This window comes from Drosophila guanche, unplaced genomic scaffold, assembly GCF_900245975.1.
Source record: "Drosophila guanche unplaced genomic scaffold, DGUA_6, whole genome shotgun sequence".
In the NCBI taxonomy this organism is placed as follows: Eukaryota; Metazoa; Arthropoda; class Insecta; order Diptera; family Drosophilidae; genus Drosophila; species Drosophila guanche.
Window position 1 is genome coordinate 4,546,363 of NW_022995744.1, and position 27,942 is coordinate 4,574,304.

Genomic DNA, 27,942 nt, shown 5'->3' on the forward strand with positions numbered 1-27,942 from the left:
AGTTGGTTGAATTGATCACAGGAACATGGCTGGCAATCCAAGCTTAGATATGCGGGATCTATGTACTGGGTTCAGCTGGGGTCAGTACTTGTACCACTTCTGATAGGGGTTCTGCACATAAAAAGGTCGATATTCTTGGTTTGATAGCAGAGCTGGCGGCGCCCTTAATACGCAGCTACACACACACGCCTTGTACAAACAAAAGAACCTTCCTTCAAATCAGTTTCCACCTGCATCCTTTTCGGGGGAATCAACCAGCAACTGTAGCTCTTGCGGCGTCTTCAGCCCTTTGCGATGGAGCAGCAGGTATAAAACGCGTGCCCAGACTTGGGTCGCTGTGTGTCTCCTTCGATTAGCATTTGAAATCATTAGCCGGGTTATTCGGGCCTGGTCGAACTGGTTTTGGTTCTGGGCTCTGGCCTGCAAGGTGCATTCTGGAACCGCATTCGTGGTCGCCCGACCAACATCATCATCGTTCACATCGTGGCAGTTATCTGGCCCTGTGCATCTTCTTTGGCCTCTCCGTGTTCGCTGTGTTTTGTTTTCATTCTTCTCACTCGGCCCGTTTTTGGTTTTACAGAATGCCCAGCGGCGTCAAATTTGTAAATGCACCTGGATTTCCACGTTTGTTCTTGCCTTTTGTCTGTCTGGTTTGGCTTTCTTCTCTGTGTCTGCTGGGACTTCAAACACAGACTGAGACGGACACTGCGATGTTTGCTTTTTTGATGTATGTACGTCATGTCCTTTGACATTGCAGCCGTTCGGGAATCATCATCCATCAAAAATGATTGCCGAAAGATGTTTCTTGTGATTTGAATTTCAAATGCCAGGCCATTCAATTAGTTTAATTGCACCTCAGCAGGTGGGACTCTATTTAGCAATCGTTTTTAGGGGTTTTCTTTTTGCAATTCTCACACAAAGCTGTGGGTGTAGGCAGAGCCCTAAATAATAGCCAAAAGTAATCAGCAGACACTGGATATGGCATAGAAATGGAGAATCAAGAAGTAAACCCTCAGGGGAACACTTATCTTTCCATTCCCCAACTAATTTAATGATATTTCCCCAAATTATTCATTGATACAACTTTATTCTCAGATAACTCTCAGCTCTCCCACAACTCCTCGAAACTTTCTTTGTCTAACTCAGCTCTAAATAGCCTACAAATAATAACTGCACATGTTTTCACCCGTCAGCAGTCAGTTGCCCTCCAATCTGATGGAATTCCCACTTCAAGCTGGCCGCCGAAAACATCAATTTAATAAGGGGAATATGGGAAAGCGCATGTTTAGGGCTCGGACAACCTGTTCTTGTGGCTGTGGCTGCTATCAAGAATCACATTAATAATGTCTTTTGCCGGTGGAAATTAAATTTTTGGATTAAATCACTGGCCGTATTTCAATGATAAAGTTTATTAAATATTCCCCACCGACAACGACAGAACCTCAAGCGACTGAATGTCGATAATGTCAATCGCGGGGCACTCTGCTTCGTTTTTTGGGGTGCCTGCCTATCTAGTCGAGCTTATCTAAACTGAAGTTTCTTTTAATTAAAAGCAAAGCAAACCCAAAACAAAGCCCAGAGCCAGCACAACGTAGGTCTGGTCTCTGTGCCAATGACCCGCATATGTCTTGGCCCGGCTCCAACTCCGCTCTACACTTCGCCGCTGCTGTTGGCAAAGACAAATGCAGTAATGCACCGACACATTATTCATGCCGTTATCAGCTGAATGGTCGCTGGCTTGGACTTGGAATCGGAATCCCGAGCTGTGGACCAAAGAGCCAGCCACATGGGAGTTGAAGGTGAAATATATGCGTGCCACGTTTCAAGCCGAGTTCGATTCCCGCTTGGCAATTGGCCAGCTACTGGTCTGGCCTGCTCTGGCCTGGCTATCAGTGAATCAGTTCCTATGCTGCTCAGGGAAATAGTTTTCAGCTGGAAATCGTGGCAACTATTTTGGCAATTTTAATTGTATATAATCTTGGGCATCCTGTACAGGGTACAGGGCACACACACTAAGAGGAAAACACTTTCCCATTCAGGCAGGAATGCACCTGCAAACGTCAAGGCTAAAAGTGGATAAGGATCTCGGGCTGAAGCTGAAGCTGAAGCTGGAACTGTATGAAATACCTTCACGCATTGTCCTGGGACCTGACCCCATAATTTCTTTAATCGCTTGCGTGTGCTCTTCGACGGACATTGAAACAGGTTTTCATTACCTTTTTTTGTGTGTGTGTTTTTTTTTCGTTTTTAATAACGGACATCAAGTTTGGATTTCGAGGCGTGTCTTATCCTTAAAGGCAGCCCCGGCTAAGGCCCAGGTTCGGGTATCTTTCGCTTACCTGTCGTCCACTCATCATCATCATCTCGAGACATTGTCTCTGATGGATTTCTCTACCCTCACTCCTCCGAGAAATGTATTAATTAAAGCAAACTACTGGCTCCCAGACAGGTTCTACTCTACTCCACTCGCTGATGGTTCCTTGTAATTGCAGTGATTTTTCCTCTCATTGTTACAATTTGGCTGATTTTGATGAGTGGCTGTCAATGGTCAGACCCCTGGCCGAGTTGATTGCCGAGTTCTTAAGTGTGTGCATTTAGAGAGGTCTGTCAGGCGAAGGTCTAAAGATTGTGGTTAGCTCTAAGCTATGTATAATAAAATTAAGAGCTGATTAACGAATCTAAATGGTAGACAAGGAGGTATTGTCAATTAAAGTAACACAAAAGATGGATTGAAAATGATATTCGATGCCAGTTTATCGAAGTTTGTGGACAATTTTTATAGGAAAATGTATGAAAAGTCTAAGCCCATTTTAGGTGGCTATAAATCAAAATCGGAAACGGTCTGAGAACCCATTCCTTCCTTGCATTTCTAACAGTCTCAGTCTCAGCCAACTTCCTGTGTCATCTTCAGGCCACAAAAGTCTTCCGCAAAACATTATCCACGCTTATTAGGCCGTGACATAATGCTACCGGATACGTATCTCTACCGAACTACTACCTGCCCCGTAGGCTACTTGGCAATGGAAATCGAAAACCGATCGAATGCCAATGACAGGGCATTCGTTGCTCATTGTTGGCCAATTTCATGACAATTTTTCAGCAGCAGCAGCAGCAGCCATGTCTCCAGGGGATCTAGCAGTCTCCCAGTCATGAGAACACCTTCCCAGACAAACATTCTGAAAAGTCAAAGATTGTACATTTGTTTCATATTTACTTGGCTGAGGCAGCTGTGCAATTGGATTTGTTGCCCAAGGAGGGAGCAGAGTGGTGGACCATCAATGTCGTGCATACAATTGTGAATGACACATAAAGATTGGAACCGACAGCAAGGGTAGGAGGGACAGGGACCTCCTCCCTCTGCTCTGGCCATTGTTGTCCTGGCCATTGGCAAATCTTGCGACACATCCGCTTCCTTTGGGCCAAAGGCAATATTTGTCTTTCGAGTGAGTGACACTTTGGCCAGGACTCGGGCGAGGACTGTCGGTGGAAAAGAAAGCAAAACTCCATTGGCTAATCCTCATGTTTACGAGACTATTTACAGCAGCGCGCCCATGACAATTTTTCTACAATAACCCAAAAAGCGTAGAAGAAAAATATTGAATAGGGAATAGAGAATAGAGAATAGAGGGACAGGGACACACTGTTCCCTGTTCCCTGTTCACTGTTTGCTTATCTTGCAGCCAAAAGGAAAACTATTTTGGCAAATTGCTTTAGAATAAAATTTAATTGGGGATTACCGGGTGGTATAGGAGCCAGGGAATGCAAGCAGGAAACTCCTTTGCCCACACGATTCCTCCTGGTAACTGTTTCTCTGTGTGTGTGTGTGTGTGTGTGTGTGTGTCGCCTGTAATGCCAGTGTTATCCCCTGCCTTAAGGCTACTTAGGGGCCTGTCTCACATATTACCCATATTACATTAAATGGCTGCTCCAGCAGCCTGCCAGAGAGCCAACCAGCCAACCAGCCAGCCAGCCAGCCAGCTGGTCGCTTTGGTACATGTGTAATCATCGTACGTGTTGGCAATTGACAATTATTATTACGTAGTTTGTTGCCATTAACAGGATGTGCCACTCCTCCTTCGCCGCCTGCTGCTCCGCTGCTCCAGCTCTGCTGCCGTTCAGCTGGCCGGCAGGAATTTATGGGCCAGTTCGGCTCAGTGGACACTTGATTGGCCTGACGTAGGTTGCATCGACAATTATCCGAGTCGATTGGGGGTAGCCAAAGGTATCTATGTAGACTACAAATGTACATATATGTGTTCTAGTGGAATAATTTATTTATCTACAAAATATGCAGACAAGTTTCACTTCTCTTAAACAATCCAAAAATATAAATTTCTTCACACCTTCTTTTACCACCATAAACTCCCTACAATCACTTGATCCTTCGATACCCGAATATTAGTAATACTCCTAACGACATTTAACATTAGCTCTAGCGAAACGTAAGTTCCATGTATACCAAATATAAATAAACAATAAATAAACTTCTTTCCGTATTTTACACTCCAATCGATTGCTTCAATAAATATTCCAATATTCTCCTCGACAATGCAACTGCCTGGAAAGACGAGCCCTAAAACTTTTGCAGTCTTGAAGTGTTTTCGGAATCCTCTTAGTTTCCCATTGCTTTCTCATTCATCGGTGCCTGAGCAAGGCTTGCCGCTTCAACCATTGCAATTTCCTTCCCATAGTTATCCGCCAGGATGCCAATTAATCATTGCATAAGATTTTGTGCGCAAGTACTTCCGACTAACTGCGATTGATTTTTGCCAGCCAATTGTCCGGGCAGGAGGAGGAGGAGGAGCAGAAGAATCGGTTCCCACACCTAAGCCTGGACACACATATCCTGGACAGCAGCTGGAGCTGCGAGCATCGTCCTGTTCTTGGGCGCAAGTCTGTGAAAAATTTGCCAAAGAAATGAAATTTCTGCATCGGCAAGAGGGCAACAAAAAAAAGAGAGAGAATGAAGAGTGGGAGAAGGAGGAACAAACAAACACCAGAGAGAATGAAAAGGGTGCGAGACGCTGCTGTAAACTTCCGGTTGGCCAAAAATGCAACAGGACCTGGTCCAGGACTCTGCTGAGGACTGGACAGCGTAGAGAGAGAAAACAGGTCCAAGGTCCGAGATGCGATGGCAGGAACATCGTTCGCTCGGTCATTCGTTCATTCGTTCATTCGTTCCTTCTTTCGTTCGTCCTTTTGTTTGTTTATTGCCACGCCATGGCATGCCATACAATGTTCTTCCGGTCATTTATTAACGTCAATGAAATGCTACCGCCCCGTTGCAGCACTCTACTCCCCCAATATCTAGCTCTGTGTTGCTCCAACTGCAAACCAGTTCGGATTTCACTGCTGTGATTTGGATTTTGGCAACGATTTGTCGCCGAGTCAACACAACTCAGTCGAAGGTTGTGTCGTCCTTCCTTCCTTCTTTCATCTCTGCCGTTTCCTTGATGCTCTCATAAAGCGAAAATATTGCCAAATAGTAAATCTTGCGAATGGTTTCGAAGGGCACACCCGTTTCAAGTTCGTTTACACAGTTGAGTGGGCAAAGATGGTCACAAGAATTGAGGAAAAGGGTTTGTCCAGTTGGGAGCTGCAGTTGTACCTCCATAAAGGTTTTGGCTCCCCAACTGCTTAGCATAATTCTGATTGATTTCCCTCTGCAGTTGTCCAAGCCCCAGAGCTACCGGCTACTGGTTACTGGTTACTGGTCACTGGTCTCCGGCAGGTTAAATCCAGCTCAAGACCCTCATAATTTATATTTAATGATCCTGCTGGGAGTCCGTTGGGTTCTAGCCGCTCCTCTAATTGACATTTAAACTGTCTTCTCAGTCAGTCTGTGATATGATAAGCTGATTGATGTGCCTCCTCTAAAGAGAAGAATTAGAGGAATTTTATTAATTGATGATGGCACTGCCATTGGTCTCCGTGTCTTCGTCTTCGTCTTCGTCTTCGTCTGCATCTCCGTCTGGGTTTGGTTTTGGGTCTTCCTCCGATGACAACATTTGCTGCAGGTCAGGCACATAAGCCGACAAATTCTAATCCCAGAATGCTTTTAATTTTGTTGTTGTTGAAATCATAAATCAAAAAACGTAGATCAGGTTCTGCCCCAGCTCCAGCTTCAGGCGGGGGCTGGCTGGAGGCTGTGGAGAGTCAAGTGCCGCTCGGCTCTGCATCTCTGAGATAGCCAAACATTTTGTATCTGACGGATCGCTTGGCTAATCGAACGCACACTCAGATACGCATCTTGTTGCATTCGTTGGGCATCGGCATAAATTACACAAATTGCATTTCCATGTCCAGAGTTCTGATGGATCATCGCCCGCGTCGCTGGCATCGGTGGACGCGTCCGCGTTGGCTCGGCTCGGCTCGACTCCACCATCATCGTCGATGCTCATCAGCATAATCGTTAAAATAACAGCGCAATGCACTTCGATATGGCGATACTCGTGAGTGGCTACCGTGTTTGGAGTGGCCACCAGTGCCAGTCCCATTCTCTGTCCCCCTCCAGCTCCGCCAGCGCCCCAGCTCGAGGGCTACTCTCCATCCATCGCTGTCGCTGTCGCTGTCGCGACGTCAGCGACGTCTATGCCCAAGAGGGAATGCCCAGCAAATGGAATAAAACAAAAAAGAAGTAAAACACACAGAAAGGTTGGGGCGCCTCGCATCGCATCGCATCGCATCGCATCGCATCGAGTCGCATCGCATGCCCAGTGCGTTGTTGTTTATTGTGTCGGGGAGGCTGAATTCGGAGGCATGTTTAAACAGCGAAATGAACTTGTGGATAAACACCATAATGGTTATTTGGCATCCACTTTAGGCGGCAACTGCCACCAGCTCGATGCCACCAATGTTTGTCGCCCCTTTTCGTTCGGATCTGCTGCATCTTTTGGGCCAGATCTCTCTCTCTACCTCATTCGTTGGGCCTGTTTGTGCTTGATTTAGTGATTTAATGCAAAATTGACGCAACTGCAACACTCCTTATGGAGGAGACACTCCATCTGCCATGTGGTTATGTGGGTGTCTGGACTTTTGATTGCGATTGAAAGATTAGATAGGACTTAGAATTTGTTTCCTGTGGCTTGCTTATTGCTTTGAGTATGTTTCCCATCCATTTAGGGTTTCGCAGGATCGTGAATGGGCTCCACGCAGTCTGTTCTGAGAACATTTGATGTTTACAATAAACCAAATTATCTCTCTGGGGTTTTCTCTCAATGAAATGCAATTCTGGGAAACATTTATCGCGTGGCCTCTAGCTATAATAATGCCACAATAAAACATGTTTCACTCATTCCAGTATCTATAGTACCATCATCTATGCCAGATGACCTTCTATAGTCACTCAATGTATCTATGCATCCACGAGATACTCGCACGATATATTTTTGAATGGGTTCCTACAAACTTTACTTCGAACTCTGCGGGCATTTAATCTCTTGGGCCGAAGACCATTACGACTCAATTTGTGAGTAACGTCAGGAGCATCTATCGTTAAAAATATTCAAGGACCTGCCACGAGGTCCTTTGGCTGACCTTGAGGAGTGGCTAAATGAGTTTATTATCAGCGCACGCCTCGCCCTCGTCCACGTCCACGTCCACGTCCTTTTTGGGAGTGTTTCAGCGCGCATGCGCGGCGCGTGTTGAATGCAACGCGAGCAAAAGTCATTCCGAGTGCAGCGCTCATCATTGTCCTGCAGGACCTCAATTATGACTCAAGGTTGCTCCGCTCTGTGCTCGTGCATTGTGCAATTAGACCTTGACTTGGCTCATAACCCATCCGGAGTGCAGAGTCCCGGCTAATTATGCACAAGGTCCTTGCGACTTGGCTCCCTGCTATCCTGACTAATGGTCTGCGCATCCTTGGCCCTCTGTCCGTGCGTGCAGAGTGTGTAAGTCCAGAGCTGACAAAAGTCGCCATTGTTTGACATTAATTGCACTTTTCCAGCTGAGTGCGTGTCCTTGCTGCTGCCCTTAAGTCAAATTAATGTTCCATCGAAGGACATTGGATAGAAATTATACGAGCGAGAAGTGGCTGCTGCTGTCCCCCTGGGAATTGGTGTGAAAACAGACAACGTGTGTGTGCGTGGTCGTTTCCTGGAATGTCCTTGAGCCACACATCGTCGTATCAATGTGCAAAAAAGAGATGGAAACTGTCAAGCAAAAAAGGGACCAGGGACCAGTACAAGGACGAGGAGTGCCTGCTGCGAGTTTATATTAGATAAAAATTTAATTTCGCCTCGCCTTTTGTGTACGACTTGGGCGATGTTTGCAGCTCAGGACTCACGGAACACTGTCCTTGGTGTGAGCTGTCAATAGAGTCCCCTTCCCCGCTCCTTTGGTTGTTGTAAAAATGCAATTATGATTGTATTATGGTCGCTTTTGTGTTTAGACTAAACATTCATCCTTTGTCCGCCCGTTTCGCATGATCCTGTCCCCTTCGGTCCCTACCCGCATCCTTTGCAGCGCATATATCTGGCCAATCGCCTTGTGCTGCTGGGCAGCCTTAACTGCAGTTTTGCAGTTGTCATCCAAAGCATTCCAGGGATACTCGATACCCGATAGGAGTATTCACGGCCCGATGCAATGCGATGCTGGTCGATGGCTAATAAATTATCCATGCATTATCCAGTTGTTCTGTGTCCTTTGTCCTTGGTCCTCTGGCTTTGTGTGTGGCTTGTTATCTGTGAACAACCTGCATTTCCTGACTTTGACTCTGTACTCTGGGGAGCCCAGGTGCGAAAATCACCTTAGCTGCATAAATTATCGAAAGGAATTGATGGAGACAGCCCCTTCATTGAAAGGAACCAAAGGTGCGAAGCTTCAAAATGAACAGGAAAGAGCTGAAGTACTGTGGAAACAGTTCTACAATCTACAGGATACAATCTACAAGCACATTCCTATCATATTTTCAGATTTATTTAAATAAACTTGACTTCATACTGGAACCAGAGCTGCTTGGGCAGACATCCTGCTTCTGTTTTTGCGGGACACACTAACTACCCCTTTGGTTAACCGAGAGAGCTCTGGGGTTAGGGTAACCACAATTCCCCGGGAAACACCTACTAACTGACCCACCCAAACAGTGCCTTGGTGGGACGATGACGACAGTTTCGTATCGGATCAACCCTTCGGGCAAACAGCGGAACCCGGACACATCGTTGGCGATACTAAGCAAATAAACAGGGAAATACTCGTACTTTATTGTGTGTATCATCATGGTCAGGTCACCCCTGCGCAAACAAACTGCCCCCCTCAATGTTGCACTTGAACTGCGTGCAACATATGCAGTTGATGTTTTTTACCAGACTGCAACATTTCGCCTTTTGTTCGTTGTTTTTTTACCCTTGCTGCCTGCTTCAACCCCTCAGCTCGGCGACCGAAAAAATATCTAAATTATGAACTATGACAAATATTTTATTACCAGAGGCGGTAACACGCCTCTTCCTCTGCTCTCCCCCTCTCAATGGGTGATTAATCATTGTGGTGAAAAGCAAAGCAACCAAAGAGAAATGATGCAAAGAACATTGCATTTTGTTGGCCATTTTGTCAACTTTGTTGCTCCAAAGCAGCGCTCTCTGCTGGCGAGTGCAGCCTGGGCCATGAACAATTTATTGCCCTAAGCCGATTACTGCGTAGTCCTCTTCCTATCAGTTCCGCTGTTCCATGTTCCACGTTCAACGTTCCCTCTGTCCGCTAAGTAGGCAACTCTGGCTCTGGCTTCGTGTCGACACCGCTCAAAGTGGTCACATTAAGTAAGCTTAGGTCTTAGCAGTTCTTTTAGCCTTTCAGCTCTGTTTGCTGATAGCCCCTACTAGTGTGCGGCCAGGAGTGGTTCCATGGTAGAAGGGTTGTGGCAATTAAAATTGAAATCACACTGACTTGAGCTAATTATCGCTTAAATGGATTTAGCAACACTCCACAGAATGGAGGAGCAGCGCTATTTCTGTGCTTCTAATGGTTATATCATGTGGAAGGTAATCGGAAATGTTTTCAGTTGGAGCTGCTGTGTCTTTGGCTCTGCTGCCATGCCATCACTTTTCATTGATTATTACCGCCCATAAAACTGTAATCTTTGGCACATCTAATGGGGCAGATCTGACCCAATTTATGGACAGGAAATGCTGGACAAATCGAGCTGGATTATTGAGCGCAACTGTTACTCGGACCCTACAGCACACTCCACCCTCATAAGGTAGCTGCTTAACGATCTGTTGTCCCGAATCGCCTGGTCAGAATAATTGCAAATGCTTCAAACATTTGACAGGGGGCCGGCCAATAATGCACTTGAAAATACGAGTACAAGTCAGAGTACTCGAACTCGTAATAAAAACGAAAACTGACTCGAAATTTGTACTGTTTGCCATGCGGGACATTAATGGGATCGGATCGAGCCATCGATGGAGAGTGAAAAATTATTAAAGTGCATCCGTGTATCCGTAAATCTAAAGTGACGCATGCGTTGCGGGAAAATGGATTTCCAGAACTGCGCAACAGCAGCAGGAAAGGCAGGAAAGGCAGGAGAAGCAGCTGCCACTGTTTGGCACACCCTAAAAAGGGAGTGGAAGAGGGTAAGGGGAAATGGATAGGAAAACCACCCTGATGATCCGAAGCTAAGGGTTTTCTAAGCCCTCACCCCAGCATCATTATTATACTGATCGAACGCAAATGTGTTAATTCCGCATACTCGTAGTACGCTCTGCCCTTATGGGATGCTTCTCCCTTCTTTATCAATCTGCCACTCGACTCTGCGCGCTGCATGTGCACCACATGCCAGTAGCACAAGAGCAGGAGAACTTGTAATTTATGCCCAGAAAGCATCCATTATGAAAACATCAACAGACATTGTGCAAATCAAGCAATTATCGTTGGAAATATTCCAACATAATTATCAGGCGTTAGAGGATTGTGCTGGATCAGGCTTCCTTCATCCTTCGTCCTCTGGGGTTGGGTTAGAGCAAAAAAGGCACGCGATGTGCTTCTGTCTTTGGCCCTTGAGTGTGTGTGAAATAGTGTTGCCTAATGGCTGTCCGAGAGGCAAATCCATTAGAGATCACTTAGGCATTTCAAAAAGTTATTTCATATCAAGATTTAATGAAACGGAACGGCGTTGTAGTAGCAGTACAACCCTGCCGAAATTTCTGTGCGCATCGTTTAAAGTATATTTTTGTACCCCATTTTGTAAGTATTTTTGCATATTTTTTTGGCCATTTTTCAAGTCAATTTGTCATACCCACAAGCGCTGACTTTACTCATTAATAATTTCTTGGAAAAATGCTCGGACCTTGTCCAGCTCACAAATTCCAATTTGGCCATTTGAATGGCCCTAAAAGTTGTGCCTCCAGCCCCGCAATTCGCATGCAGAAGGTGTGATTGATGCCACCTAAAAGAGGGAATGAAAATAAACGAAATTTCCTTTTGATCTTTTGGGCAAATGTCACCGCAACTACGCCACACAGGAGTGGTAAGGAGTCCTCTGTCGGGCATTCAATTCGGTACCAAGGCCCTGGAGTCGGGGTTGGGCGTTCGTGGGGGCTTTGTGTATGCAAAATACATGAAAATAAAATGTTTCGAAAAACGCAAAACCCAAACACACACACTCGCTCGCAAACAAAGAGGATTTTTTGTGTGCTGATTGTGACAACTTAAGTGCGGAGGAGTCCTTGCCACACGGAGGCAGATCTCGAGTGTGCCACACGGTTAGAAATGGCCACATACATTTTGCGTTTGTCGTTCTGTTTGGGTTTATTTAGATTTCGTGCCTGGCAATTGGCTTGCCACACCCCAGGGTTAGCCTTTAAGGATCAAAGTTGAAATTTATACATTCAAATGTCACACCTCTCAAGGCTTATGTATAACAAAGCAAAAATAAAGGAGCTGCAAAGCGAGACACAACAAAACAAAACAAATTTCTGCATACTTCGGCATTGACTTTGGCTCTGGATATGTGTCATATCCATACACACATACGTCCCCCCACACATTCCCTAAAAATGGTTAAAAAGATTATGTTGTGGGAGCGCAAAAGGAGAGGAAAATTTGTTTTTCTTTCTTTTTTTTCCATACATTCATTGCGCGTCCGCCTCTTCCTGGTTGTTCCCTCGTTGTTTTCTTTTCTTTTCTTTTCTTTTTTTTTTCTTTGGCAACAGCTTTCAATGCCATGTTTTTTGGCATGTTTTGACTTTGGCCTGTCTGTTGTAGTTGTTCTCTTGGTTTTTGCTGTTGTTTTTTGTGGTGAATATTACGACATGTAACATTTTATGTGTGTTGTTCCACCCAGTCGTAAAAGTTGAAGATTTCTATCTAGATTCTACACACTTTAGATATGTGTGGCTTACAAAGTTACAGGACACATTGCCAGGTCTTAAAATAGAGTTTTTTACTTGAAGCCCTTGCAGGACTAGCCACATTTTTGTAGCTCCAATCCTTTGGCGACTCTTTGAACGTTGCTCCCTTGAAGACTTCTTTCTGTGGAGTATTTTTGTACTTTGCATTTCCAGGAATAGATCTGCACACTCCCCATCTAATCTTCTCTCTTGGTCCATTGAGATCACAATGAATATTTTCATTTAATTAGCCGAGGCCGTTGCCAGCGTTGCTTTCTCTATGCCCAAACTAAACACTGAAACTTTCGGCAAGGGAAACTGGCCTAGTTTTTCCTCCAGAGAGTAGAAAAAAAGAAGGACAACGCGGGAGCGGCACTAAGCCCAAAAGATATCCCAAAGACACACAAAACCATGGCCATGGAGTGCCTAAAATTCTGTCCTCTAGAACTGCGACTAGCGACTACCAGAAAGTACTTGTACTATGGCTAATTATGTGTATTTTAACTTTCTGGCCGATGAAAGAGGAGTGGGGGAGGGGTCCCTGCAGCTCATACAATGCGACAGCGTCATCGTTGGAGTTGCATAATTAAAAACTTTACATTCCGCTATTTGAGTTGCTGTGCGCAAAGAAAAGATACAAAATGATGCTTCCCCACTGCCACTTGTTCTGCCTCGTGCCTCGTGCCTCGTGCCTTGCCTTTCCTTTCCTTTCCTTTCTTTCCTTTTTTTTACTGTCTCTGCAGAGCAAATAATTGAGGAAAAAGGAAGAGAGGAAGCAGGAGACGGGAGCAGTGTGGGTGTGGGAGTGGGAGTGGAGCGGGGGGCATGGACAAGTTGTGCTCTCAGAGGGAAAACATCTTTCAGTTGGCCAAGGCAAATAATAGCGAGCCGAGGCCACAAAGGACCTTTTAACGCTGCAGAACACAAATGCAGGAAACAGGATATTGGATCATTTAGCATTAAGGCGGCGTCGTCGTTGTCCTCGTCGCCAGCCAGAAAAGCTGAACCCCTCCCCCCCAACCCCACACACCCGCTCAATGTGAAACAAGTTAAGCGCAGCGCGAAAAATAAAAGGGGGAAGATGCTGGAGCAGCAGCAGCAGCAGCAGCAGCAGGAGTGGAGCCACCAGGAACGCCAGCGAACGACTCTGACAAAAGGACAAGCCCGAAACGCGTTACGCTTTAATAACCTGCCGCAGGATTAAGTCCTGTGCAATGAGATGATAATGCGGCGGAGCTTTCTCTGCGGGGAATCCCTCCCAGCCAGCCAGCCTGCTCCTCCACGTTTGTCCTGTGTACGGCCTCTGTGAGACTCTGAGGATAATGTTGATTATGCTGGGGCGTATCATAAAAGTGTAGCCCAGGAGCCCATCGAGCAAAACAAATTATATTACAAAATGATTCCTTTCTCTCCTCCCTCAATCACTCCCGCATTGCACATTTGGCTCCTCGCGGCCTGAAGCCATGTCTTTTTGCTTGGCACCAGCAAATTTCCTTAGAAGATTATGTGCTACATGCTGGATGCTGGATGCTGGATGTGTGGGCTCCATCAGAGGCAATATATGAGTTAGCTGAGTATGGCAATAAGAGAGCAAGTGACGAGAGCTTAAAAATCCTTAATAAAAAATGTGTGAGCAGGCACGAGGCTGGAAGTACGTAGTGTTCGTATATTGTCTTTGGTTGAACGATTTTGTCACAGAAAACTTTCAATAATGGGTTCCATAATCCTTGCTTAGCTCAAATCATTCACAACCTTGTTGCTCATTTTGCCCAAAATTTGAATCTCACTGTCAATGCGATCGCCGGGCTGCAGGAAGCTTGTTGGCCGCCTGTATGCTCCGCCACCGGCTGGGGTGCCAGTCAGAATCAAGTCGCCGGGAAAGAGGGTCAGGAACTGGGACAGGCGATGGACGAGATAGTCTATTTTGAAGATCATATCGCGCGTGTGTCCCGACTGCAGCTGCTCCCCGTTGACGAGCGTCTTGATCCACAGATCATTGACGTCGGGCACATGAGTCTTGTGGACGATGGTGGGGCCCAGGGGGCAGAAGGTATCAAGCGACTTGCCGCCAAGCAGGGCTGTCCAGTCCCGTGCGGTGATGTCCTGGGCCAGCGTGTACCCGAAGACGTAGTTCATGGCTGCGTTGCGGTTTACCTTTCGGCACTTTCGCCCTATGACCACGACCAGCTGGCAGCCGTAGTCAATGTGTTTAGCCTGGCTGTGGGCCCGTATATTGTCCAGGGATCCGGTGATGGAGCTACTGAACTTGACACAAAACGACGGCTCACGTGGTATGGGTATGTGCTGTTCGTCGCAGTTGTCGACGTAGTTGTTCTGCACCACTAGAATCTTGCACGGGTCATCGATGGGGGGCAGCAGGCGCAGATTCTTGTACACGTCCCGCACCTGCATGAATTGCAGCCTGTCCAGCAGGCTGTCCATGCAGTAGCGCTGCCGAAGGAACGTCACCATGTCGTTGGCGGCACACGTGCTGGTCGACAGCTCCACCATCTTGCTGCCATCATCGGAGACCAGGCCCAGTCGCTTCACCGGATCGTGCGGCCGCTCATACTGCATGAAGCGCAGACGCGGCTGCTCCCACCTCTGTGTCTCGGCCTGCTGTTGGGGCACCACCAGCAAGGCCGCCTTTTTCCACAGATTTCTACGCGGCTGCTGGGGCAGAATGCCCGCCAGGGTCCTGCGATGCTGCTGCTGGTTCTGCTGATCGCCGACGACACACCATCGAGTAAGCTTCGAGCGAGAGTCAAACAAAACAGATTTCATATTCGTTCTGGTACTTAATTTAATTTTGGAATGTTTGAAAAGTGGTTGTCTCGTGTTCTATTTTTAGTACAAGTTTTAACTGATTGTATTGGGAAGTTGGAAAAGCATTTAGGGCGCAGAGTACTAGATGAGCAGTACTCCTAATTATGGAAAATGTTTGATAATATTATTTATTCTTCTTCCCATTCATGGCTCAATCGATGGGCAGTCATTGTGCTTAAGGCCTCGGAGTTAATCTAAGTGTAAATAGTTCTTATACTAAACCGTATACAGCAGTTGAAGTGCAGAAGGATGTGGTGAACACAATCGTTCCTTAAAGCGAGTTGCCATCATGGGAATGGTTGGGCAGGACAGTAACCTCGTCCCCATATACAGACATATAAACATCATCAACGCATCGTGAAAATAATAAACATTTACTCGTATTCCTGGCCTTTGTCTTTGGATCTCTTTGGCAGCTTATTATTTCTTTTATTTACATAATGTAGCGCCCATACAGGCTCGCTCCTTGCTCAATCTGTCCCTCTTGGAGGCCTGTGTGCAATTTACATAACACGCTAACAAATTTGCCTTTGTTGATCATCTGGGGAATACGCGCGCTGGTTGGTGGGGGCTTGGTTTATGTGTGCTTTGTCTTATTTGTTTTTAGACACAAACATTTGGGGAGCGTCGAGGTCATGAGGTTTGATTGGCCTACTGTGCTGTGTACTCGCAGTTCAGTTCATGGATTTGCTTGATGGGTGAACCATAAAATTAGTGGAGAGCCAAAGGGAAGCTGCGGGGGTGGTGGGATGTCTTTATTAATAGCTTAAGGGCTCTGAGGATTAATGGTTGATGTGGCAGCGGATGAAAGTGCGCCCCACATCAAGGAGCCCCCGCCCAAAGGTGGAAGAGTTTCGCTTCGGGATATATTTTAGAAAACACACAAAATCCTTTGTACATCTTTCTCTCTTGTTTGTGTTTTCTTTTCTCGGTTTTAGCAGTGTGACCAGAGTGTGGGGCTAAGCGAAAACAAAAACAGGATTTGCCCATTGTGCCGCAAATTGGATTAGGTCAGGGCTGCCCCTGTATCTGCCTCTGCCTCTGACTCTGCCTCTGCCTGGGGTGGCTTACACACGCTCCACTGATTGCAGCACTGCAACGGGGAATGCAACGAGATGTGGTTTGTGGTATCTGCTTCTGTATCGCTTACATGTCTACTTGACAAGGTCCTTGTTGGGCCGTTTGTTTGATTATTTGCCAGGATAACATCAACACACTCGATTGAGGTCTTCAGCTGCCAACTCTGAGAGACAGAGACTGGGACAATACTCGTACTCTCCTCCCGATTCTGCTCCTTTGCTGTGTTTTCATTGCGTTTTGATTGGATTTTTCTATGGGCCTGCTGTTGCCCCAATTAAGCCACAACATTTCTGCCTCGCCTCCTGCCTCCTGCCTCTTGCTTCGTGCCTCGTTTTGATATTTTATTGCTGTCGCAATGTTTGCTTATTTTTGACGCCGCCATCAAACTGCAGTGCGGCATGGCAGCCGCAGAATCGTGCCACCTCCTCCTGTGGCCACCCCAATTTTTGGAAGGACCTTTGTCTGGCTGTCAATATGTCAATTTGATGCTGCTGTAGCTGCCGCTGCCGCTGCCGCTCTGGCTGCTCCTTTTCATGCTTTCTATGACAGAAATTAAGTTGGCATTGTCGTCATTCGTTCTGCGTTCGTTTGCTTTGCGCATTCATTTTCGGTCTCTCGAATTGATTCCACTTCGAATCCCATTCGTTTGCCATTTCCTTTTTTTTCGGGGTTTTGATCGCTCGCTGCTCGTCGGTCGGTGGGGTGGTTCGTAGTGCCCTGCCCCCTCCCTTTCGTATTGCCATTCGATTGCGATTGCGGGCAACATTATATTTTTATTATTAAATGCAATCAGCAATTTGGGCACTTTTCTGGCCCTTTTGTCCCGATCCAGAGCCGCGCAGCTTGATTAGAATTGTTTAGGCAATTAAATTCATATGCCCGATTTTGGTTTTGGATTGGACATTTTTCCTATAGTTTTGGAGTGAATTTCTGGCAGTCTGCGGGTTTTTTAAGGCGTTGATTATGGTGGCTTAGTGGTGGTACAGTACAGTTGAGAGGGTTGACAATTTTACACCGAAAGGGAGTCAAATCAAACAGGATCGCATTGAATGATAAGCTAAATATATTTATCGGTTGGGTATACACAAATGCTGGGACCGTGGTTATTCGGTCTAGAGGTTGTTGAATGATATCAATGCATCAAAAAAGCAGATGTATTTTTAAAAATATGTTTAAAATTCAATTAGGTATCGTTTTCAATTATTGCAGAGGGTGTGTTCATCTCGATTATCATTCACATGTGACAGACTGACAGAATTTAGACTTGCTCCCGTTTATTTGTTGAGCTAATTTGTGGGGTCTAAAGTGACTCTGTGGTAGGAATAGCTTTAGCTTGAATGCCAAGTCCTATATAACAAAGACCTACCACAAAGAGTCACCTCCCCAGCTATGTGGGGGCGTGGCTGTTTAGCATTCAATTTGCAGCCGCAAATGCGGGGTAGCAGCTGCAGTTGTTGTTTTTGGTTGGCTGACAATTTCTGGCAATTTGCAAATAGAAAACATTTAATTGCAAATTGTTAGGCTGCAAAAGAAAGACCCCAAGATCCTCCCACTGTGCATAAAGTGGGACAAAAACCGCGGGCAATGTTGGTGAGTGGGCTGCCAGTGTCGAAGGAGGAAAGAAACAGATTGGCCTGACTTAAACGGTGGCCAAGCATAAATCCTTGAGAGCACCATAGTGGCGGGGGTCATGTGGTTTGAGTGGAAGCGGGTCGGCAGGGGGTGGCAAGGGGGAGCTGGCCACAATATCCGTTTTCCGGTTGCAGCAGCAACACCAACAGCAACAGCAGCAGCGCAGGCAGCGCAGGCAGCGCCTGCAGCTCAGATTCACTTTTTGCGTACAGTAAACAACAGCAACAACAATGAAACGCAAGTCGAAACATTTTGCGGTTTCTGTCCCTGCCACTGCCCCTGCAACGCCACCACAATGCATGCATAAATTATTATTTCCTCGTCTCCGCTGGCTGCAACATTCCTCTCTCGATGCTGCTCTCGTTTCACGCTTTGCACACTAGCGCTTCAAGGAAACGGAGTACATGGAATAAGCGATCAGTTTGGCTAGATAGGTGGCTGGGCAGCTGGAGGGGTGCAGCTTGCAGGGGGAATATGATGCAGGATGTTCGAAGGAACCAATGCCGAAAACAGGGAGTCGGGAGTCGGGAGTCTAAAGTGTATTTCCAAGTTGGTTCTTTAATCAATTGGGCAACTCCTATCTTTGTCTCTGTCTATTACACGCCCTTCCTGCTGCTGCTTTTGCTGTTCTTCCTCTCATCGGTACGTCATGGTTTCGCATGCGAATGACACTTGGAAGTGGTTTGGTTTGGTCTGGTTACCGCTCCCCCCTGCACTGCCATGCACTGCCCTATCCTTCCCTTTGCTTTGCTGTCTTTCAGCTCTGCAAGTGCCACGCCTACGCTGCCAAGCATGGTCGCGACTACAACAACAAATGAACATATTTTTGAACGTTTTTGTTTTGCATTTTTATTACACGCGCACACATGCACACATACATAAACAGGCACTCGAACACACATAAAGAAAAATTCGTTTTGCGGTTTTTATCACACCGAACAGCTTCTCCCACAAGCACCCCGCTCTCTCCCGCTCATTCACTCTCTCTCTCTCTCTCTCTCTCTCTCTCTCGTTCTGCTTTAATTGGAGTCGATGGCGTTATTTATATAAATGTTTGCCATTTCTCTTCGTTCGCCCCGTTTGCATTTCATTTTTTGGCAGTTTAAATTGTAGGCGGCATGTGATATATTGGCCATTCGGCTGGGGTCCTTCGGATCGAGGGAGTCTGTGCTCTGTCCTTTGGCTGGGGAGGGGGGGGGGGGGGTATGGATGCGAGTACGAGCTGCTGGTCTGCTGACCTTGTTCTGTACATAATTTTCAGACAGTTTGGTCAGTTGGTTGAAAGTGTTTTATGGCATGTTGAAAGTTAAAGATACTTTTTGGGGAACACACACCAACAAACGAGATGTGGCATAGGAACACCTTCTGAGAGGGTGGGGACAGATTGTTGTATTTGAAGTACGTAAAAATCACAAAAAATATCAGCATGTATAGTAGAGGATTCATTAGTTACAGCAACTAAAACACTCCACCACCTGGCAGAGCGTGGCCAATCCAATGCAACCTCCCACATCCTGGCACATCCACTCTCAATGACCTCCAGGAATGCTTGGCCAATGTCAAGAGTACCTGGCAAAGCAGACATGTTCCATGTGCGCGTAGTAGGCCCATTAGCTCCTTTCAAAGCCGTGGGGAGGGGGAAGGGAAGGCGAGCAAGTGAAGCCAGCCATAAAACCGTGAAATCACATACAAAACGCATTTAACGCCCCACATCAAGAAAAAAAGAAGAGAGAAAAAGAACATTTTTGGTTTTAATTAAAGAGGAGCAGAACAGAAACAGAAACAGAACGAAAGAATGAAAGAAGAAATGTATCCCGAAGATATTTTAATTTAATGTTAGCTGGAGAGACGCGGTAAGTACTTCCGTTTACAGCTAGACGTGCCCCTGCGGCACATGTGTGTGGAGAGCTCCAACTTCGGCTCCAATGTCAATGCCACACGGAAACAACAGCCACAACAAATTCCCGACTCAATTTCAGAAAATGATTTAACGACTCCATTTGAGCATGAAATTGCAAGGAAGTACAGCGCGAACAGGGTGTCCTGGTGTCCCCTCTTTGGGCTTATTTTGAGTCGAGTGTTTTAAATGGGGAGCAACAAAAAAAAAATACAACAAAAAATACACATATAAAAGAAGAAGGGAAGGTTCTACGTCCTTGGTCCTGGGACAAAAGCCAGTCACCAGCGGCTGAGGCGGCGACCGTGGCAACTTTATCGCTAAGTGGGAAAATCTGTAGGATTTTTTAAGTGCTGCTGCTGCATATGCGGGAAAGGGCATGGGAGGAACAGCGGACAGAAAGACACAAGGAGACAGTTCCCTATTGTCCTGCGATAACTCCCCGTTTCAAGTTCGTGTTGTCTAGGAAAAGGACCTCTGCACGTACCACGTACCCATGTCTATACCCGTTCCCGCTCCCATTTCGTTTTGTTGTTTTCAAGGTGTGCTAAGGAGGCGTTTGTACCAAACAATTTTCATTTACTTTGCGTTTTTAATCATGGTTAAAGGATATGTCAGGCAAGCGCTCGTTATTATATAGACAGGACAAAACGAGACGAGCTGTCTATCCGTCTGGCAGGATGTCAACGCAAATTCAAGTGAAATGATGCACAAGGCAGCAAAAAAAAAAAGGAAAAGAAAAGGAGGAAATAAGAGAGACAAGAAAAAGGATTGCTACCGGATGAATGCACTTCATTTAAAGTAGAAGTAGAAGTAGAAGTAGAATACAAGGAATGCAATGCTCATTGTTAGTCAGTGCCATTGGACAGGGGCATGAGCGTACACAGAAGGCAGCGCCCAAGTCAAGCCCAAAAGGATTACAGACGTCGACGGGGTGTGTACTTGTGCTGTCGATTTTCTCCATATCCATCATAACCATTGCTGATCATGTTTTGGCATATTTGTGGCTTACCCTAAAAGGGTTTCACTCCTCAGGGACTGAAGTTCTAGGGAAAAGTCTGAAAGAAACTTCAGCGGCAGCATTGAGGGAGGTTTTGGCACGCCAACAAGGCAGAGGCACTTTCTTTGAATGCGCGAAAGAAGTCTTCGTCACCCACTCATAGTACAAATAAATTCACCCATATTTAAGTTAAATAATCAGAGTTTAAAATATATTTAAACATTTGATGATTGTTGATTGATTTCGTTGACAAATGTTTGACTGTACATCAAGGACCTACATTCCATGAAGGCAAGCCCACAAATACATCATCTCCTTGGCTGAATAAGAGATCAGGAAATAATCTGTGCATTCTCGGATACACTATCTGCGATTGGGACACTGAGTGACACCCATTGTTACCCCTCGATACTGATCGTTCAAGCGAAAAAGTAGCGGGAAAGGATTATGCGGCTTAGGGCCCGATTCCGATGATGTTTTGCCATACACTCCCAGATATGTTTTGTTTGGCATGCAGTCAAAGGTTAGTCAAACGCAGAACAATGCCTGGCAGAAAGATTCTGAGGAAAACCACAGATAGCGGTACATCATCAGCAGAACACAGACCTCCAGCTGGTTTTCCCTGCCAACGATGATGAAGTTGTTCGCTCCAACTTTGAAGACGCCGCCAAAAGAAAGAGATAGAGAGAGATAGTTCGGGAGTCATTAATTTTGGGCTGGAAAGAGAACTTTCAACAAGTTGTTGTCGCCGTTGCCGTTGGTCAGGGTCGAGGTGGATGTTCTCAGCTATGGCTTTGCCTTTCCTCGTTCTCACAGAAGCGGAGCAAAGACAGAACAGAACGGAGGCTAGGTACACATGCATTTCTATCTAATTAAAACAGGTGTTTTAATTATTGCAGCCATTTAATTTTCCCTCGATGTATGCATGTTTTTCTCCAGTGTTTCCTTTTGCCCCATAAATGCCGACAGTCGGTCTGGCCGCCGCCTGCCTGCCTGCCTGCCCACTTGGCACATTTTACGAGCCTCGAGCCGGCCTCAAAGACCATTAAAAAGTGTTGCACTTTCCGCACCCCAAGTTGCTCATTAGGTGAGAGGAGCCACATATGCGATAGCTCATGCCGTGCTCTAGATATGATGAATTTGGTTTTCTGTTTATTAGACTCGTAAAAATGGCAAACACTGGGCAGGCAGGAGGGTCGCTCCCCTGGTTCTTTATTACTTTGTTTAACCATTTTTTATTGCAATTAGATGGAGGGGAAATGGCTTTAGAACTTTTTGTTTTCCTATCTGCCACTGACACTGCCACTGCCATTGTGTTAATTAGAAGCCAAATGTTTTCCGACAAGTTTTCCTGTGGGTTTGTGTGCCTCTAAAAGCTTAGGGTTTAAAGCAAATTTGAGGGACTTACTGTATGTGGATGGTTTGTGTTTAGTTTGTTAATTAGAGGATTAAACATATTAAATATTTCTGAATAATGTGAATCTCTTTAAGCCATTTCTATGAGAGTTACAAGTACAAGTTTTCGAGTAATCAAATCTTTAATTAAATGCAGTTCTCGTTCTTCCTCAACCTACAGCAATAATCAATTAGGTTGAACTTAAGGAAGGATTGAACTCCATTTAATAACCACTTATGTACTTCTGCGCATTCCATTAACTCATCCTTTCTGTTGCCATAACAATAGGCAGCCCTCAACCCTTTCTCCAACTCGTCATCATTCAATAATTATGGAAAATATACTTTTTGTAGAGCACAAAATTCCACACATTTCAGTAATTACATTGTCAGGGTGCAAGGGCGTGGGGCAAGCTCAATCAGTTGTTATTTTTCCTGGTCCTAATCAATTTTTGAATTAAACAACACAACGAGAAGCAACACTTTGAAATACCATTACCATTTCATACTTAATCAGGTAATAATAACATAAATTAAATAAACAACAACAGCAAAATAGGAACCAGAAAGAGGGGGAAGAAGAGAGTTGTATTTTCTTAAAGGTGAAATGAAGGTGCAAGAGCATCGATGATGTGTGTTAAATTTCACGCGTTACATTTAAGTCATCGCCTCGTAAACAGCTGCTCCCAGGTCCCAGTCGCAATCCCAGTACCCGATTCCGATCCCCGATAAGCCAGAATATTGCAAGTTCATTATACAAACACCAATCAAACATCGAAGACATGGAGGAAAGAGAGCTGGGAGGGAGATATTGGTGGCCGAACAGGTATGAAAATCCAATTAAAGCCGTCAGCCAAATCGGCCGCAACAGTTGTTGGGCCGAAAGGGAAAAACTGCAACCTCACCGCACACTTCTTACTCAATTAGAACAGAAAATTCAAGGGAAATAAATGTCTGTGTGCAAACAAAAATATATTACAAGAAAGTATACGAGAATCGGTGGAAACGTGGGCAGCCAGACCACAGCTCTGAGACTGGGACTGGGACTGGCACTGGGGCTGCTTGACTCCTGCCATGTCGATTTTTCCTCCTAAAAGGCTTGAGTTGATTTTCAAGTGGCCCGGCAACTGTGGCACTTGAAATGTGTGTTTCTTTCTTTCGCATTCTTCACCTGTCAAGGTACGGCAGTAGTCGGACGCTTCTCGGACTCCGACTTTGAGTAGAACTCCACAGAGCTACAGAGCTACAGAGCTACAGAGCTCCAGGAAAGTGCAATAAGAACGTCTAAAACCTCACACTTCAAAACTTTAGCCGAAACATCAAAGTTGACGTACACAATGGCCATTGATGTGATACAACTCGAGTGCAAAGAAAACAAAACTCGAAACCCTAGTGGTGGTAGTAGTCAGTCTTGTGCCAGCAGCCTCAACATCTGTGTGGAGAGATGGTGTGGAGGCGGAGGCGGAGGAACCTCACCACACAGATACACAGACTTCGGTCGTCTTCGTTGGCGGTGGCTTCAATGTTGTGTCGTCAGCCTCAACAAGCGTAAAATATTCTCAGAAATGCAACAACTTTGGCTACGGCTTCAGCAGCAGCGACAGCAGCAGCGACAGCAGCAGCCTTTTGGCAACATTTCGACAGGGACAGGAGCGCTGCGGGCCCAACTGGGGGCACAGAAAAGTATAAGCCTTAATTCGAGACAACATTTTAAGGGATTGGCAATGATTTCCTTCGAGTTAAGGCTACTACAGGTTCCGATTAAGTCCGGTGGCCGACAATAACTTTCCTTGGGGGTCGCCTGGCTTCACGCTATACGTGGGCCTGATAATGATAAAGGTAATCACCAGATTGTCATCCACATTCATGATGGCCCCCGCATTGTCGAATTGCCCGGCGTAGTTCGGGGCCGAGAAGATGGTGATCAGCTGGCGGGAGAAGAAATCGTAGCCATCCTCCACCACCTGATGAGCTCGAACAATCATGTCGACCTTCATCCGCTTGCAAAACAGATTCACAACGTCATGCCCGAAGGTGTAGCTCACACCGCGCTCATTCTCGCCCCAACCCTGGGTCTTTTCATCCGGATCGGACCACAAAAGATCGCACACGAGTCCCACATCGGGCACCTCCAACGGCCGCTCCACTTCCGCTATATCGTTCAGGCAGGTCATTCTCGGACTAATGCCTCCGTGTGCGCAGAATATCTTCTTCCCCACAACGGCCGCCAGGGGCATGCAGTCGTAGGCGGAGACAAAACTCCTGAAAAGATTGACGGAATATCGCCGCGTGCACTCGTCGAAGAACCCATAGACGCGATTCATCCTGGCGCACTCGTGATTGCCGCGTACCAGATACATGTTCTTCGGATAGCGCACCTTGTAGGCCAACAGCAGGGTAAGGGTCTCCACGGACAGCTGGCCACGGTCCACATAGTCGCCCAGAAAGAGGTACCTGAACACATCGGACTGGTTAGAGTTGATCTCTGTGGAAGTTAGGACTTGGACCTACTTTTCTTTTGGTACATGTCCGCCCAAATGAAAGATCCTCAAGAGATCGGAGAACTGTCCATGGATGTCGCCGCAGATCTTTAGCGGTGGCTTCAGCCTCAGTAGGCTCTCCTCCTCCAGGAGAGACCTGCGGGCGTAATGGCAGACAAATCGGATCTGATTCTCGGGCAATTGCAAGCCGTTGTGGGGATTATCACATTTGATCAATCGATCGATTATGGAATCCATATTGCTATTTAATACTGCGTCCTCACTGTGGCCTACATCCGAAGTTGGAGTGCTCATATTTGTGGCAAGAATTTTAAAATTTACACAAAAATCAAATGAAAATGTTCGGGCCTCTTCGTGTGACTTCTGTTGCTGTGGGCTCTATGGCGACCCCATTCCCACATTAACCGCTACCGTTTCATTACCTAATTTCTTCTTCCTGCATTAGAACAACATTCGATGGACGACAACAAGATTGCCAACGACAGCACGATGCAGACTTTGTCCCCCAAACCACATCCACAGTCAGAGGCAGCTCAGTCCGTTCTATTCCGTTTGTATCGCATCTATCGGAGGAGCACTTAACATTTTGGGCTCTGGTTGCATGTTTCGTCGTGTGCTGAATGTTGCATAAATAAAGCGCAGATCACACGCAAACAAAGCTGAAGCTGAAGCTACCAGCTACACCAGCCCTAACTGAAGCAGCAGCAGCAACCTCCACCACAACGGACTCCGACACGGACACGGACACGGACACGGACAACATCAAAGTGTTGACTTGACATTTTGAACGACATTTAACCTGTTTAGCAGAAGCGTCCGAAAGCCGAATCGAAGCCTTTCTGGCCAGAACCCGAGCTGTAGTTGTGCGGCTCTCTATCTGGAGCCGGAGCTGAAACAAACCAAATCAAACAAGCGTAGCCAAAGCCAAGTCAGCGTGCCATGGCAGTTGGTCGCATCATAGCCAGAGCTTTAGCCGGGCAATGGCCAGGGCTACGAGTGGGGAGGTGGCAACTGTATGGCTATGGCTATGGCTATGGCTATGGGTATGGGATGGGGCAAATGAAACCAGCGAAGCAAACAACATGCTATGCTGCAATCCGAATGACTGCACGCTGTTTGTCAATGCCCTTTCCCTGGCGCAACACACACCGCAGAGCCATCAAGCCAGAGCAAGCACTGACCCATTAACTGACCATTAGACGGGGTCCAAGCAGGCTCTGTGGGCGCTACTAGCAGGAGGTATCATCATCAAACTGAATTCAGACAAGTTATCTGATTATAATATTTATGATCCCTAGACGACATATTATGACTGATATGTTTGAGAATATTTAATCGATTAATGGTTGAATATTTAGTTGAAATCTTCATGGAGTTTTACTTCAAAGGGAATGAAATATCCCTAAAAATCTGAGAGTTTCTTCCTAGTTCTCCCCCAAAACTGAGTTCAACCGATTAGGGTATTTTGAGTGTGCTTTATGTGTGAGTATGTGGCACCACCGTTTACCTTGTTCTGTGCCACTGCCACTGCCGCTGCTGTATTCTAGTGATGATGACGCCGATTCGTTTTGGGGCATGTTGTTGACTCGCCTGGCTGGATGGGGCTGTGCGGATGTTGGCCTGGTTGCTGGCTGGGTCGCTGGTTGTGTTTGAGCTGTTGTTAATTTTCCTAAAATCAAAGCACAAAACTCACAGGAAATGTAAACCGTTTTGTGGTAATTCAAAACACGACGACACAACTGAAACTGGAACACAGTTTACAAGAAATTGCATTTGCCTTTGCCCTGTGCCCTGTACCCCGTTCGAACAACTCAGCCAAAACTCTTACGATCGCACAGAGATGCAGGGCTTAGTGTCTCTTGTTGGCTTTATGTGTTCATCGTCTTAAGTCAAATTAAAATATTAAAATTTATGAACGAGCGGCAGACAAAAAATTGTATCTGCGCAAATGTTTGCCAGGGCTTGATTATAGCTCTGCTCTCCGCACAAAAAAAATAAGGAGGAGGAAGAAAATAAACCCCAAAGAAGAGTGCATCTTGCAACGTGCATCTCGTTGCTGCGAGGGAGGAGCACCGCGAGGAGCAGAGGAACCTGCTTAAAACGAAACCTGGCCTCGTCCGCATTCGCGTCTGCCTCCGATGTGGCGCAGATGATAAATAATCCACGCAAAGCCGGGCGTCCTCCTCCATGGCTCATCCGGCAGGTGCAAATCGCATGTGACAGGCAGACACTTAACTTTTGTACTCCGAGAGTGGCCCCATGTACTCGAGAGTCTGCTGCTGCTGCTGCTGCTGCTGCTGCTGGACTTCCCTGCCAATGCAAACACGTTCATAAGTCCAAGCTGACCAACCAGGAGGCGACTCCGCTCTGGCAGGAGAGCCTTCGCTCAGCCCGGTCATTTTTTATCGCATGTTAATCACAACCTTGTGGAACTTTGTTTGCCTTGGCTGGCAGCCCGCCAGGGCCCTGCTCTCCTGGTTAAGCTCTTGGCCTCTACAAAACCCTTTTTTTGTAGCGCTGGAATTTGTTTTTTGTTTTTACATTTATGGCTACACTTTTGCAGCAGAGGGTTCCATAGACTCGTTGGAGTTTTTCGTAATGTATTTTTGAGTTTTCGTTGAGTAAATCTTATGGAAAGTCCGTGGAAAAGTCAGTCGTTCCATGCTAATCCCATTCTGTGCTATGTTAGGGTATTCTATGACTCAACTCCATCCCCGAACCATTCTTGTTTGATTTTCTTCCTCGTTTTTTGTTGTTGTTGCTTTTGTATGCATATTTCCAGATGCTTGCCGCCTGGTGCTGGTGCTGGTGCTGTGTGTTGGCTTTGCTTCTCATAGACTTGAGCCTGGTCTAAGTGAATGCAATTAAAATTGACGTTAATCTGCTGGAATTCTGATGTTTTGTCATGTTTGCGCGCTAAAGATGTTATTTTGTTTTGACATGCTCTTGGCCGGGCCAGGCCAGGATAGACCAGGGACCTAGGACAACACACAGAGCCAGAGACAGAGACAGAGACAGACACATAGACAGAGCAAACATCCATGCAACAATGTCTGCAGAGGCAACAAGGAGTCATCCAGAGGCAGAGTCCACCAAAGTGGAAGTCTGTCTCGGACTCCAAGTCTCCTTCTCTGGCTCTGACTCTGACTCTGACTCTGACTCTGTGTTGTCGTGTACATGTAGATCAATCTATCTAACTAACGCGTTTGGTGTTTGCCTGGCTCTGCCACTGTCTCCGCTCCGCTCCGCTCCGCTCCTCTCCTGACCTGTCCTGTCCTGCCCTGT

At 46.3% G+C, this 27,942-nt stretch overlaps 2 protein-coding genes across 2 annotated transcripts; both read right to left on the reverse strand.

Annotated features, from left to right (window-relative positions):
• Nucleotides 1-13,978: 13,978 nt before the first annotated feature.
• Nucleotides 13,979-15,157, reverse strand: LOC117579255 (fumarylacetoacetate hydrolase domain-containing protein 2A). Its single transcript, XM_034265042.1, has one exon. It carries the CDS (start codon nucleotides 15,108-15,110, stop codon nucleotides 14,058-14,060), a length of 1,053 nt encoding a protein of 350 aa, XP_034120933.1. The 5' UTR covers nucleotides 15,111-15,157; the 3' UTR covers nucleotides 13,979-14,057.
• Nucleotides 15,158-23,481: 8,324 nt separating this feature from the next.
• LOC117579999 (serine/threonine-protein phosphatase PP1-like) lies at nucleotides 23,482-24,989 on the reverse strand. Its single transcript, XM_034266196.1, has 2 exons — nucleotides 24,668-24,989; nucleotides 23,482-24,610 (listed from the first exon to the last, which is right to left on the reverse strand). The coding sequence occupies exons 1-2, from the start codon at nucleotides 24,949-24,951 to the stop codon at nucleotides 23,905-23,907; spliced, it is 990 nt and encodes a 329-aa protein (XP_034122087.1). The 5' UTR covers nucleotides 24,952-24,989; the 3' UTR covers nucleotides 23,482-23,904.
• Nucleotides 24,990-27,942: the final 2,953 nt, after the last annotated feature.